The sequence below is a fragment of the Thamnophis elegans genome, chromosome Z (assembly GCF_009769535.1).
Source record: "Thamnophis elegans isolate rThaEle1 chromosome Z, rThaEle1.pri, whole genome shotgun sequence".
Lineage (NCBI taxonomy): Eukaryota > Metazoa > Chordata > Lepidosauria > Squamata > Colubridae > Thamnophis > Thamnophis elegans.
In genome coordinates this window covers 1,637,283-1,650,882 of record NC_045558.1, presented here as the reverse complement: position 1 = coordinate 1,650,882, position 13,600 = coordinate 1,637,283, and the positions used below count along the sequence as shown (strand labels likewise).

General features: G+C 49.1%; 1 protein-coding gene across 4 annotated transcripts in view; it reads left to right on the top strand.

Moving 5' to 3' along the window:
* LOC116520581 overlaps positions 1–13,600 on the top strand; it is a 52,269-nt gene that overhangs the window by 22,951 nt on the left and 15,718 nt on the right. For all 4 annotated transcript variants that reach the window (XM_032234834.1, XM_032234833.1, XM_032234835.1 and 1 more), the window contains exons 12-21: positions 398–532; positions 1,936–2,088; positions 2,608–2,760; positions 4,799–4,939; positions 5,185–5,346; positions 5,420–5,581; positions 10,555–10,722; positions 11,730–11,981; positions 12,393–12,695; positions 13,399–13,575. In XM_032234834.1, coding sequence (XP_032090725.1) covers positions 398–532; positions 1,936–2,088; positions 2,608–2,760; positions 4,799–4,939; positions 5,185–5,346; positions 5,420–5,581; positions 10,555–10,722; positions 11,730–11,981; positions 12,393–12,695; positions 13,399–13,575 — 1,806 coding nt within the window. The remainder of the gene's footprint in view (positions 1–397; positions 533–1,935; positions 2,089–2,607; positions 2,761–4,798; positions 4,940–5,184; positions 5,347–5,419; positions 5,582–10,554; positions 10,723–11,729; positions 11,982–12,392; positions 12,696–13,398; positions 13,576–13,600) is intronic.

Sequence of the window (13,600 nt, the reverse complement as noted above, 5' to 3'; positions counted from 1 at the left end):
AAGGGAAGAGAGCTACTTGCAGGCAAATGCCAGATTGTTTCAGGCAGGACTGGAAATGTTCTGGTCTCATCTTGACAGCAGTCAAGATCAACCTTCCTTCACTCAGCATCCTTTCAATATCTTGGAATACAAAGCCCATCTTTCCCAGCCAGTTGGCTCAAAGCCCATTTTGTTTAGAAATGTGGTCATCATACAGTCTGTTTCTTGGTCCCCCTTCTCCTGGCGTCACTGTGCCCACCTGTAGATGGACGTTGAGGGCCTTGGGGTCAACCAGCAGCAGGTTGAGGGGGAAGAGTGTGTCTGTGTGGGGAAACTAGAGGGAGGGGCATGGAAGCAGCCTTTTCCACCCCCTCCAAGTCCTTGCAGTAGAGATGCCTTCATTGTACTCCCCTCCCAGTTAAATCCGAGGAAGAGCACCCTCTACGAGGCCACGGGGATGACTTGGAAGAGAAGAGCTACCACCACTTCGGCCATGCAAGGACCAGTTTGTCACCCCGGTCCAAGCTGGGACTATGGGTCCCGTATTCGGCTGGTAAGGCAAAGACCGTTTAGGGCAGAGTCAGTGGGGGGGGGGGGGCGCACCTCTGGCAGGTGGGAAGGCTGTCGTCTCTACCCCACAATTTTGTGTTCCGTGTTTGAGTGATTGTGGACAAGGTTTACCTGGGAAGATGAAGAAGTTGAGGTTGAGGACGGGGGGGAGATGAAGAGGAAGTCAAGGTTGAGCTGGGGAGATGAAGAAGTTAAAGTTGACCTGAGTAAGTGAAGAAGAGTCAGAGTTGACCTGCGGGGGTCAAGAAGACTCAGAGTTGACCGGGAAGGGGGGTGTTTAAGACGTCAGGGCGGAACCTGGGGAGATGAAGAAGATGTCAAGGTTGAGCTGGAGAGATGAAGAAGTTAAAGTTGACCTGAGTAAGTGAAGAAGGGTTAGAGTTGAGCTGGGGAGGTAAAGAAGAAGTCAAGGTTGAGCTGGGGAGGGGGATGAATAAGAAGTCAGAGTTGACCTGGGGAGATGAAGAAGTCAAGGTTGACCTGGGGAGAAGAAGAAGAAAAAGTCATGGTTAACCTGTGGTGGGGGGGTAAAAAAAGAAAGAGTTGACCTGGGGAGGGGAAGAAGTCAAGGTTGACATGGGGTGAGGGATAAAAAAGAAGTCAAGGTTGAGCTGAGGAGATGAAGAAGAAGTTGATCCGAGTAAGTGAAGAAGACCTGGGGAGATGAAAAAGATGTCAAGGTTGACCTGGGGAAGGGGATGAAAAAGAAGTCAGAGTTGACTTGCGGTGGAGGATAAAAAAAAAGGCAGAGTTGACCTGGGGAGATGAAGTAGTAGTCAAGGCTGAGCTGAGGAGATGAAGAAGTTGTTAATCCGAGTAAGTGAAGAAGAGTTGGGGAGATGAAAAAGATGTCAAAGTTGACCTGGGGAAGGGGATGAAAAAGAAGTCAGAATTGACCTGGGGAGGTGAAGAGGTCAAGGTTGACCTGGGGAGGTGAAGAAGAAGTCAAGGTTGACTTGGGGTGGGCTGAATTAGGGTAGAAGCCATTTTGGGGGTCAAAGAGGTAAGCAGAGACACTTCAGCAGGAAGTGGGAGACCTCACATAGGTGGCTCAAAGAAGAAGCAGGAAGTGGTGGGAGTTTCAATCCTAGGAAGTCCTGAAAGGAAACAAAATCCAAACCCAGGTGAGATGTTGGAGAAGGAAGGAAAGAGCTGATCCAGAGGTCCCTACCCAGCCTAGGTGTCCATAGGGAAGGACAAAGAGAGAGTTTCTCTCATTCCCATCCGTGAAGGACAGGTTCCAAGCATGGTTGTCTGATAATGATGATGATGATGCCAAGGTCTTTGGAGATCTATCTTGAGTCCCTCCTCCATCTCCTCCTCTTTTCTCTTTCCTCTCTTCTCCTTCCCCCTTCCTCCTTCCTCTTTTCCTTCTCCTTCTTTTAGAGTGGAGCCCCGCCACCAGTCCTCTCCATGGCTTGCTCAACTGCCTGAAGGACATCCCCGTGCCGAGACCACCCCCCCCACAAATCTTGCCGGGGAAACGAGGAGCAATTGGGGAGAAAGAGAGACGAAGAGGAGGAAGACGAGGACGCTTCGGTAGGCCAGGGGTTGGAAGAAGGTGGTGAGCCTCAACCAGATAATGAAGGAAGGGTTCTCCAATCTTGGCAGTTTCCAGGAAGATGGACTTCATCTCCCAGAATTCCACTGCCATTGATGAGAATTCTGGGAGTTGAAGTCCACTCGCCTTCAATTCATCAAGGTTGGGGAACTCCCAGCTAGGTAGAGCATAGATCAGGAGGTCCACTCGGTCCCGCATTTCCAAATTTCAGCCCCAGCCATGCATCTCACTCTTCCCCAGATGTTGTATTCCGACTTCCATCATCCCATCATACAGGCAGTTGCTGATCTGTAAACCAGTTGGCTTAATCTTTGGTTCCCAAAGAGAGACACGGAAGCTCCCGAGAGCCCGGGTTGAGTGGGGAGGGTCTCTTAAGCAATCTTAGGAGCAGCATCTTCAACCAGAGCTTGAAAGAAACCCAGGTCCCTTCGACATGGAAGGCAACTCCTAACCCCAGGGCCTGCCTGCCTCTTCCTTCTTTCCTTGTCTCTTGCCAGGCCCTCCATCCGATAATTGTCCTCCCCAAGGATCAGAAGCTGGTCTCGGGGAAAAGCCAGCCCAGCAGTCCTTGCCGCCCCAGGGATATGCCAACGGGCACCATGAGAGACAGCCAGCAGGGCGGAAAGTGGAGACGATGATCGGGCAGGAAGGTAAGTTCCATCAACAGGAGAAGCCTTGAAGATCCAGCTTGTTCAATGGCCTGTTTTTATCTATTATCTATCCATTCTCTCTCTCTCTCTCTCTCTCTCTCCCTCTCTCTCTCTCTCCCTCCCTCCCTCCCTCCCTCCCTCCCTCATCTAATTATCTATCTATCTATCTATCTATCTATCTATCTATCTATCTATCTATCTATCTATCTATCTATCTATCTATCTATCTATCTATCTATCATTTCTCTCTTTTCTATCTTTCATCTATCTATAATCTCTCTCTCCATCCATCCATCGTCTCTCTCTATTCTGCCTGCCTGCCTGCCTGCCTGCCTACCTACTTTCCTTCCATCCATCCTTCCTTCCTTCCATCCACCCATCCATCCATCCATCCATCCATCCATCCATCCATCTATCTATCTCTATCTATATTTATCTATATCTATCTATCTATCTATCTATCTATCTATCTATCTATCTATCTATCTATCTATCTATCTATCTATCATCTACCTACCTACCTACCTACCTACCTACCTACCTACCTACCTACCTACCTATCTATCTCCTCTCTCTGTCTTTGATCTCTCTCTCCATCCATCCATCTCTATCCATTATCTTTCTCTGATCTCTCTTTCTCTCTCCCTCCCCACTCTGTCATTTATATCCCTGCTTTATTAATTGTATTGATCCCTCGGGGTGGTGAACATCCTTAATATCTTTTCCACCTCCTATTTTTTCCCACGACCACCACCCTGTGAGCTGGGTTGAGCTGAGAGAGAAACTGTCTGCTCCAAAGTCACCCAACTGGCTTCCATGCCTGAGGCGGGACTAGAACTCACTGACTCCTGGTGATTGGTCCTCCGCCAGCACACATATCCCACAATGAATCCTTGGTCCTAGGAGAAAACGGCATCAGGGTTGGTTACAGCAGTGGGATTCAAAAAATTTAGCATCTGGTTCTCTGCCCGGTTGCTGGGTGGACATGGACATGCTGGGGCGTGGCCTACTTGGCCTCCTGCACTGTGGCAGGGGAGGATGTTGATGAGCTCCCTTCCCCTCTCGACAGGTGTGGTTGTTGGTTATATTAAATGCCTGTTTTGTACTTGTATGTTCCCTTTCCCGTTTGAGTTGTTCGCCGCCCTGAGTCCCTATAGGGAATAGGGCGGCATATAAGTAAAATAAAACTTCAAACTTCAAACTTCCCTCCCTTCGGAGCTTTCCTCGAGCCTCCAGGAGGATGAAAGTGCCCCCCGGGGGTGTGTTTTTGCCCTCCTGCTAGTTCCGGTAGGCCCGTTTTTTATCCTCCCCAGGCTCTGGAGGTTTTCCAAGCCTCCGGCAGGGTGAAAACTACCTCCCCTGGGCTCCGGAGGCCCTATGGAGGCTGGGAACAGGCCCGTTTTTGGACTTCTGATACTTCCGATAGGCCCGTTTTTTACTCTCCCAGGGCTCTGGATGCTTTCCTTGAGCCTCCAGGAGGGTGGAAAAGGCCTCCCCTGGGCTCTGGAAGCCCTTCAGAAGCCAGAAACAGGCCCGTTTCTAGATTTCTGGTACTTTTGCTAGGCCCGTTTTCCACCCCCCTAGAGCCTCCACACAGGCCCTGCACTTACCTCGCACCCAAAATGGGTCGCGTGGAGACTCCTGGGAGGGATGGAGAGGGGTGGGCATGGTCAGCCAGTCATTGCCAACTACTGGTTCAGCGAATGAGATTAAAATTAACATCCAGTTCTCACGAACCGGTCCGAACCGGCTGAATCCCACCCCTGGTTGTTTCACATCTTCGAAGGACAACCTTGTTCTTAAGACTTGCTCACTGAGTATGTTCAGTTGGTCTGCTGGAAGTCTAGCTTACCTTTACTCCAGGAGCAATTATCCCATTGGCAGTTTCCCCTACAACAGCAACCCTCTGAGGTAGACTAGGTTGATTGCCCAGACGTCACCCAAGGAAGTTCTTTCCTTGAGACTGGATTCCAACCTCACTGGCCCCAGTTCTCTTTCAGTGGGTCTTCTGCTGATGTTCCTCTGCCGTTCCTCACAGATCTTGGAATCATGAAGGAGCGTCCTCCAAGTGCCTACGTCCAGCCCACGTCCCCTGCTGTCAATTCATCAATCAGCAGCTCCCCAGATTGTCTTCCCTGGTGGACTCCAGAACCTGCCAGATGGAGGAGGAAGGAAGATGGTGAGATCCTTCTTGACCTTAGAGTAGCAAGGTAGACTCCGATCCTTCAAGAGCCGGGACATCTTGGTGTCCATCTCTCGGCAGAACATCTCTGTGGGCCAAGGGTTGTGGTTGGGATCTCAAGCAGGGATGACAGTGAGGGAAGTTGGCAGCCAACTCAAGAGTCTTCATGATCACTGTGGTAGGCTTTCACTGCTGGTCTTGGCCATGGTAGCTTGGCCTGTTTACCTACCTGTCTTCTACAGAGCTTGGCCAAGCCCAGAGTCCTTTGCAAAACCTCGGGAAGGGGTTCAAGGAGACCCCATTGAGTTCCCCCAGCCAGGCTTCTTCACCGGCTCTCAGCAGCTCTCCAAATGGTCTCCAAAGATGGACGTCGGGGCCAACGCAGCGGGCAAGGAGAGAGGAAGGTAAGAGGGTTGGGGACTCAGGTCTAGTGGGTTCCTGGTTGCAATGCTGACCTAAGGACCCTCAACTCTGTAGGACTCAGTCAGAGCAGCAACCCCTTGCAAGGCCTGGAGAAGTGCTTGAAGGACATCCAGAACCAGCGATGGTCCCCGGCCGTCACTTCCTCCATCCATAGCTCACCGGACAGACTCCGCCAGTGGACACCAGAGCCAGCACCATGGGCCAGGAGGGAGGGAGGTGAGAGGTAGCTCCATGCCCCACACTCTCCAGTGGGATGCTTTGATGGTGGGGAAAGGGGGAGGAAGTTCAATCTTCTGGGAATGTTCCGCTGGGGTGACCTGTTCTCAGTTCTGTCACCACAGTGTCTATGGGTGGTGGAGAAGGAAGGATCCAGTTGAGCTCACCCACAATACTTCTTGTCTGTCCATCCATCCATCATCTCTGTCTATCATTATCTCTCCTCTTTCTAAAATCTCTCTCTATCAATTCGATTATCTGTCTGTCTGTCTGTCTGTCTGTCTGTCTGTCTGTCTGTCTGTCTATCTATCTATCTATCTATCTATCTATCTATCTATCTATCTATCTATCTATCTATCTATCTATCTATCTATCATCCAACCAACCAACCAACCAACCAACCAACCAACCAACCAACCAACCAACCAACTATCCATCCAGAGGTGGGATGCACATACTTTAACAACCAGTTCGCTGAAAATGTGAGACCCACACACGAATGCTTCACATATGCGCGCTACACGCACGCACCTTTCACACTTGCCTGCAACACCTAAAACAAGGCTTTGTAGATACCCACACCTGCTAGGTCAGCCACGGTTAGTAGAACGGGAGAGGTGCACAAATCACCTTGGCTGCGGGGTGGAAAGTGAGATATCAAGGACCGGATAGTGTCGCAGTGGGTGGGTGAGGCCAACCAGTGCTTGGAACTACCGGTTTGGGTGAACCGGTTCAAACTGGCAGCTTTATCTGCCTGCCTGCCTGCCTGCCTGCCTGCCTGCCTATCTATATCTATCTATCTATCTATCTATCTATCTATCTATCTATCTATCTATCTATCTATCTATCTATCTATCCTATCTAATCTATCTATCCATCTATCCATCTATCCATCCATCCATCCTATCTCTCTCTCCATCCATCCATCCATCCATCCATCCATCCATCCATCCATCCATCCATCCATCCATCCATCTATCTATCTATCTATCTATCTATCTATCTATCTATCTATCATCTATCTATCATATCTACCTCTCTATCTATCTATCTATCTATCTATCTATCTATCTATCTATCTATCTATCTATCTATCTATCTATCTATCTATCTATCTATCATCTATCTATCATTTATCCTGTCTGTCTGTCTGTCTGTCTGTCTGTCTGTCTGTCTGTCTGTCTGTCTGTCTGTCTGTCTATCTATCTATCTATCTATCTATCTATCTATCTATCTATCATCTATCTATCTATCTATCTATCTATCTATCTATCTATCTATCTATCTATCTATCTATCTTTCTCTCTCTCTCTCTCTCTATCTATCTATCTATCTATCTATCTATCTTTCTCTCTATCTATCTATCATCTATCTATCATATCTGTCTGTCTGTCTCTGTCTGTCTGTCTGTCTATTTATCATCTAACCCAGTGTTTTTCAACCTTTTTTGTGCAAAGGCACACTTTTTTCATGAAAAAAATCACGAGGCACACCACCATTAGAAAATGTTAAATTTTTTTAACTCTGTGCCTATATTGACTATATATAAAGTAATTCTCCCACGGCACACCTTACACTATGTCACGGCACACTAGTGTGCCGCGGCACAGTGGTTGAAAAACACTGATCTAACCTACCTACCTACCTACCTACCTACCTACCTATCTACCTCTATCTGTCCGTCCATCCATCCATCCCTCCCTCCCTCCCTCCCTCTCTCTCTCTCTCATCTCAATCTCATCTATCTTATCTTATCTCTCTCTCTCTCTTATCTATCTATCTATCTATCTATCTATCTATCTATCTATCTATCTATCATCTATCATCCATCCATCCATCCATCCATCCATCCATCCATCCATCCATCCATCCATCCATCTATCTATCCAGCTATCCAGCTATCCAGCTATCTATCCAGGTATCCAGCTCATCTATTTATCTAGATATCTATCTATCTCACAATATCTATATCTATCTATCTATCTATCTATCTATCTATCTATCTATCTATCTATCTATCTATCTATCTATCTATCTATCTATCTATCTATCTATCTTCATTTTCATTTTTTTTCATTTTATTAGAATTTATAGGCCGCCCTTTTCCCTGAGGGGACTCAGGGCGGCTTACATACAATAAGGAAGGGAGGGTACAAGACAATAAACGCAAAACAATACATAAAAGTAAAATAGTAAACAACATTCATTCATCATTCGGGTGGGGACATATTATCTTTATCCCCAGGCCTGACGGGCTAGCCAGGTCTTAAGGGCTGTGCGGAAGGTCTGGACGGTGGTGAGGGTACGAATCTCCACGGGGAGATCGTTCCAAAGGGTCGGAGCTACTACTGAAAAGGCTCTCCTCCGTGTGGTTGCCAGTCGACACTGACTGGCAGATGGAACTCGGAGGAGGCCTAATCTATGCGATCTAATTGGTCGCAGGGAGGTAATTGGCAGGAGGCGGTCTCTCAAGTACGCAGATCCACTACCATGGAGGGCTTTATGGATGGTAAGTAGCACCTTGAAGCGCACCCGGAGATCAACAGGTAGCCAGCGCAGCTCGCGGAGGATAGGTGTTATATGGGCGAACCGAGGTGCACCCACAATCACTCGCGCGGCCGCGTTCTGGACTAGCTGAAGTTGCCGGATGCTCTTCAAGGGCAGCCCCATGTAGAGCACATTGCAGTATTCCAGCCTAGAGGTCACAAGGGCCCGAGTGACCGTTGTGAGGGCCCCCCCGGTTCAGGTAGTGTCGCAACTGGTGCACCAGGCGAACCTGGGCAAATGCCCCCCTGGTCACAGCCGTCAAGTGGTGGTCGAAAGTCAGCTGTGGGTCCAGGAGGACTCCCAAGTTGCGAACCCTCTCTGAGGGGTATAGAATTTGACCCACCAGCCTGAGCGATGGAACACTGATCGAATTATTGGGAGGGAAACACAACAGCCACTCGGTCTTCTCCGGGTTGAGTACAAGCTTGTTAGCCCTCATCCAGTCCATAACGGCCTCAAGACCCCGGTTCATCATGTCCACCGCTTCATTGAGTTGGCACGGGGTGGACAGATACAACTGAGTATCGTCTGCGTATTGATGGTATCTTATCCTGTGCCTCTGAATGATCTCACCCAGCGGTTTCATGTAGATGTTAAATAGTAGAGGGGATAGGACCGAACCCTGCGGCACCCCATATGTTAGGGGCCTAGGGGTCGATCTCTGCCCCCCCACTAACACCGACTGCGACCTGTCCGAGAGGTAGGAGGAGAACCACTGCAAAACAGTGCCTCCCACCCCCACTTCCCGCAGTCGTCGCAGAAGGATACCATGGTCGATAGTATCGAAAGCCGCCGAGAGGTCAAGGAGAACCAGGATAGAGGCATAGCCTCCGTCTCTGGCTCTCCAGAAATCATCAGTCAATGCGACCAAAGCGGTTTCTGTGCTGTAACCGGGTCTGAAGCCCGACTGGAAGGGGTCGAGATAACTTGCTTCCTCCAAGGACCGTTGAAGCTGGAAGGCCACCACCTTCTCGACAACCTTCCCCACAAAGGGGAGGTTGGAGACTGGACGGTAATTGTTAAGGACAGCTGGATCCAAGGATGACTTCTTCAGGAGGGGTCTCACCACCGCCGCTTTGAGTGCGGCGGGGAAGTGCCCCTCCCGAAGAGAGGCGGTAACAACCGCCTGGATCCAGCCTCATGTCACCTCACTGCTGTTAGCAACCAGCCATGAGGGACACGGGTCCAGTACACAGGTGGAGGCACTCACAGCTCTCATGGCCTTGTCCACATCCCCAGGGGCAACATCCTGAAACTCAACCCAGAGGTGGTCTACCAATTCATCCTCTTGTGTCTCGGCTGGAACTGCAGGGATGGAGTCCAAATCCGATCGAAACGGAGCAATTTTGTCCGCTAAGAATTGGGCATAATCCTCAGCTCTACCCTGCAAGGGTTCCCCCATATCCCTCCTATTTAGGAGGGAGCGGGTTATCCTAAACAGGGCGGCTGGGCGGGACTCAGCGGACGCAACCAAGGTGGCAATGTGAGATCTTTTTGCTGCCCTAAGTGCCCTGATGTATTCCTTGGTGCTGGTTGTTAGGAGTGCTCAGCTCGATTCGGATTTATCGGACCTCCACAGGTGCTCTAGGCATCTCCTCCGGTGCTTCATCTCCCGGAGCTCCTCGGTGAACCAAGGAGGCCTCCGGGATCCGCCGCCTCGGAGGGGCCGTAGTGGTGCAATCCGGTCAAGGGTCTCCAATGCTGCCGAGTGCCAGGCAGCAACCAGAGTCTCCACCGGACTGTGGGCGAGAGTATCAGGAATAACCCCAAGCTCCGTCTGGAACCTCAAAGGCTCCATAAGTCGCCTGGGGCGGAACCACTTGGTCGGTTCCTCCTCCCTACAGTGGGGGTTTGGTCTCCGAAAGTCGAGCCTCAGTAGGCAGTGGTCTGACCACGACAGGGGTATGATCTCATTACCCCTCAGATCTATCTATCTATCTATCTATCTATCTATCTATCTATCTATCTATCTATCTATCTATCTATCTATCTATCTATCTCATCTCTATCTCATCTATCTTATCTCTCTCTCTCTCTCATCTGTGTGTGTGTGTGTGTGTCTATCATCTATCTAATCTATCCATCCACCCATCATATCTGTCTTTCATTTCTCATCTCTTTGTCTTTCTCTCTATCTGTCCATCCATCTATCTCTCACTCTTTCTCATCTTTCTCTGTCATCTCTATATCTATCTACTTGTCATCTCTCTCTCTCCATTCTTCTTCTCTCTCATCAGCATCCTCTCTCTCTCTGTCATCTATGTATCATCTAACAAACCTTTTGAGGGGGGGGGTTTGTCATAACTTGGAACAGTTGCTAAGCGGCCCATCATAAGACGAGGATGCCCCACAAAAGGGAATGTTGGTGTATGTGTGTGTGAACCATGTGCTTCCAGTGGTAGCAGCAACTCGCCTTTTGCAAACAGGAGGAAGCCCCCCGAGGGTCCCACCACTTCAGGGCCTGGAAAATTGCCTGAAAGAGATTGCCCCCAGCAGAGACTTCCTTGTGGCCTCCAGTCCTGCAGGACGCAGCTTCTGCACTCCAAAACGGCCAGGAATGGAGGAGGCTCACTCACCAAGGCCTTGGGCTGCAGGTAAAGAGGGAAGCTGCGAGAAAATCTGGTTCTGGAGATCATTGAGAGCTTGGCCTAATGGTTATCACCAAGATTCTAGTCCTCTATGGTGACTAGAGAATCGAGGCTGGGTATGTGGACAGGAAGATGGAATTCTTCTGTGGCTGCCCTCAAGCGGTTTCCCTCAGCTCTTGTGGTGCAACAAACCAGCATTTGTCAGCCTTAACTATCTTCAGATGTGTGAACTATAACTCCCTGAATTCCCTGCTGGAGAATTCTGGGAGTTGAAATCCATGAATGATAGATACAATGGATGGATTGACGAATAGATACAATGGATGGGTTGATGGATGATAAATATGATGGATGGAAGAATGGATGGATGATAGATGGATGGATGAATTGGCGAATAGATACTATAGATAAATTGATCGAAAAATAGATATTATAAATAGATTGATGGAAGAAAAGTGCGATGGATGGATGAATTGGTGAATAGATACAATGGATGGGTTGATGGATGATAGATATGATGGATGGAAGAATGGATGAATAGATACAATGGATGGATGAATTGGCGAGTCGATACTATAGATAAATTGATTGAAAAATAGATACTGTAAATAGATTGATGGAAGATAAATGCAATGGATGGATAAATTGATGAATAGATATGATGGATGGTTGATAAATATGATGGATTGATGGATGATAGATATAACGGATGGATTGATGACTAGATGGATGATATACAATGGATGGATGGATGAATAGATTGATCAGCTAGATAAATATAGAGATCAATTGATGGAAGATAGATAGATAGATAGATAGATAGATAGATAGATAGATAGATAGATAGATAGATAGATAGATATTCTTTATGATGTGATTGTGGGACTGTGTCAGATTAGACCAACATTTTGGAGAGGACACAGCTTGACCCAGTTCAATATGCAGCCAAGCCACCCAGCTTCATCCTCCTTTTCAGAACCAATTTATGTCCACCTCTCTCTCTTTCCCCACAGGGAGCCTCCCTCCACCATGTGCCTCTGATTTGGAAGTGGCTGCTGAAAATTCTCCCCTCCACCGGCTGATGAACTGCCTGAAGGAAATCCCAATACAACGGCCAAGTTATCTCAACCCACCGAGCGCATTCTCCTCTTCCACCTCATCCTCCTCTTCCTCCTCCTCCAGCTGCAGTGAAACCGAAAGGGACCAGCAGAGCCCAGGAAGTTCAACCTGGTGGGATGGGGGCCAAGGTCGACATCAGCTGCCAGGTGGGCTTCAGAATGTTTAAGAGGAGTGGGAGTAGAGGCTGACCAGATCCATGGTCCCCTGACCCTTCTGGTTTTGTGGACCAGCAGTGGCGGCGGCAGAGGGGAAGGGAGAAAGAAGGGAAGGTTTTTCTCGTAAGTGGCAGGCGTAGACTTGAGGCTGTGCAGCTCTATTTGCACAACCGCCACTCACACAATTGGAGCTTTGAGTGTGCACCTCCAATGCTTGTGTGGCCTAATAAGTGGGCCATGGTTGGGGTGGTGGTGGTGGTGGTGGTGGTGGACGACCCTGGTCTAGATGAACCTCTTGAATCAAAGATCTCAATTCCAGAGCAGAATATGAGACACGAGATCTTCCCATCTTGGACACCTTTAGTTAACCTAGTTTTCTTGACTTTCTATACCTGTTCCCAGGATCCGAGAGGGATGTTCTTGTAGGACCGAAGGTGATGTTGGAGGGTAAGAGGAAGTGTCCGCCCGCCCAACTTCCTGCAGAAGAGGAAGAGCAGTTACCTTACACGCGAGAGGCCAGCTTTGCCGATGGGGGCGGTGAAGCATCTTCTGCCTCTCTCTGTGGCAACCCGGAGAATGACGCAAAGGACACTGCAGATGTCAAGCAGATGTTTCCCTCCATCCACCCTCTACGATGCTCCACAGCTCCGAAGGATGTGATGTCCAGAGCATCTGAAGCAAGGGAAGATGGGCCACCTTCCACACGTACGTAACATGGAGGTGACAATCAGTTGGCCTCTTTGGGGACTTAAACCAGGATCGTGGGGGAGGATCCTGGTTTGCTGGGAGGGGAAGATTTCTTTGGAGAACCTCAAGGGCCCCAAGGGTGAAATCAGGAAGGAAGCATTCTGCACAGCAGTCGAAGTATGGATGAAAGAATCCTAGGGCAGGAAGGGATCTTGGAGGTCTTCTACACCAACTCCCCGTCCAAAGCAGGAGGCCCTCCTTCCATTCCAGATGTTTGACCAGCCAATCTTTTCTTGAAAACCTCCAGGGAAAGGAGCAGGTTATCAGGGCTTGGGAGATCTTGGTTGGCTATTGGGGGCCCTCATGTTCCTTCCTTGATATCTTCTTGGACCCCTGGGATAATATCTCAGGTGGCTTAAAGTAGAGGAAGGAGGAGGAAGTTTCCAGGAGGAAACTTAATTAAATGTCTCATGATCAAGGACTCCCACAGCCTGGAAGGGAATCAAACCAGGTCAGGAGAAGTCAGTCCAAGCCAATTGTGGTGACTTATATCGTCCACCCATCAGAGGAGTAGATGGAGAACCTTCCTAGGTTACTCCTAAAAGAGCCACCATTGGTGTGACTTCTGAGGATTTCTGGAGTAAAGAACCGTCTCTGAGACTTGGGGTGTCCAACCGTGGTACCCTATGTTCTTCATTGGAGTTCCTTCTTCTCGGCGCAGTTCTTGCCAACAAGGTCTTCACCTGTGAGCAGCAGAAGAGCCCAAGAGAAACAGCACCAGACCAGACCCCAACATGTTCCAGCCCCCTAAGCCACAATTCCCAGGATGGGACACCTGAAGGAAACATGGACTGGAGTCCGGAAGAAGACCAGGTCCGGCCACAGTCTGGAGACAAAGGTAGGCAGCTTTAGCTGAGACTGAT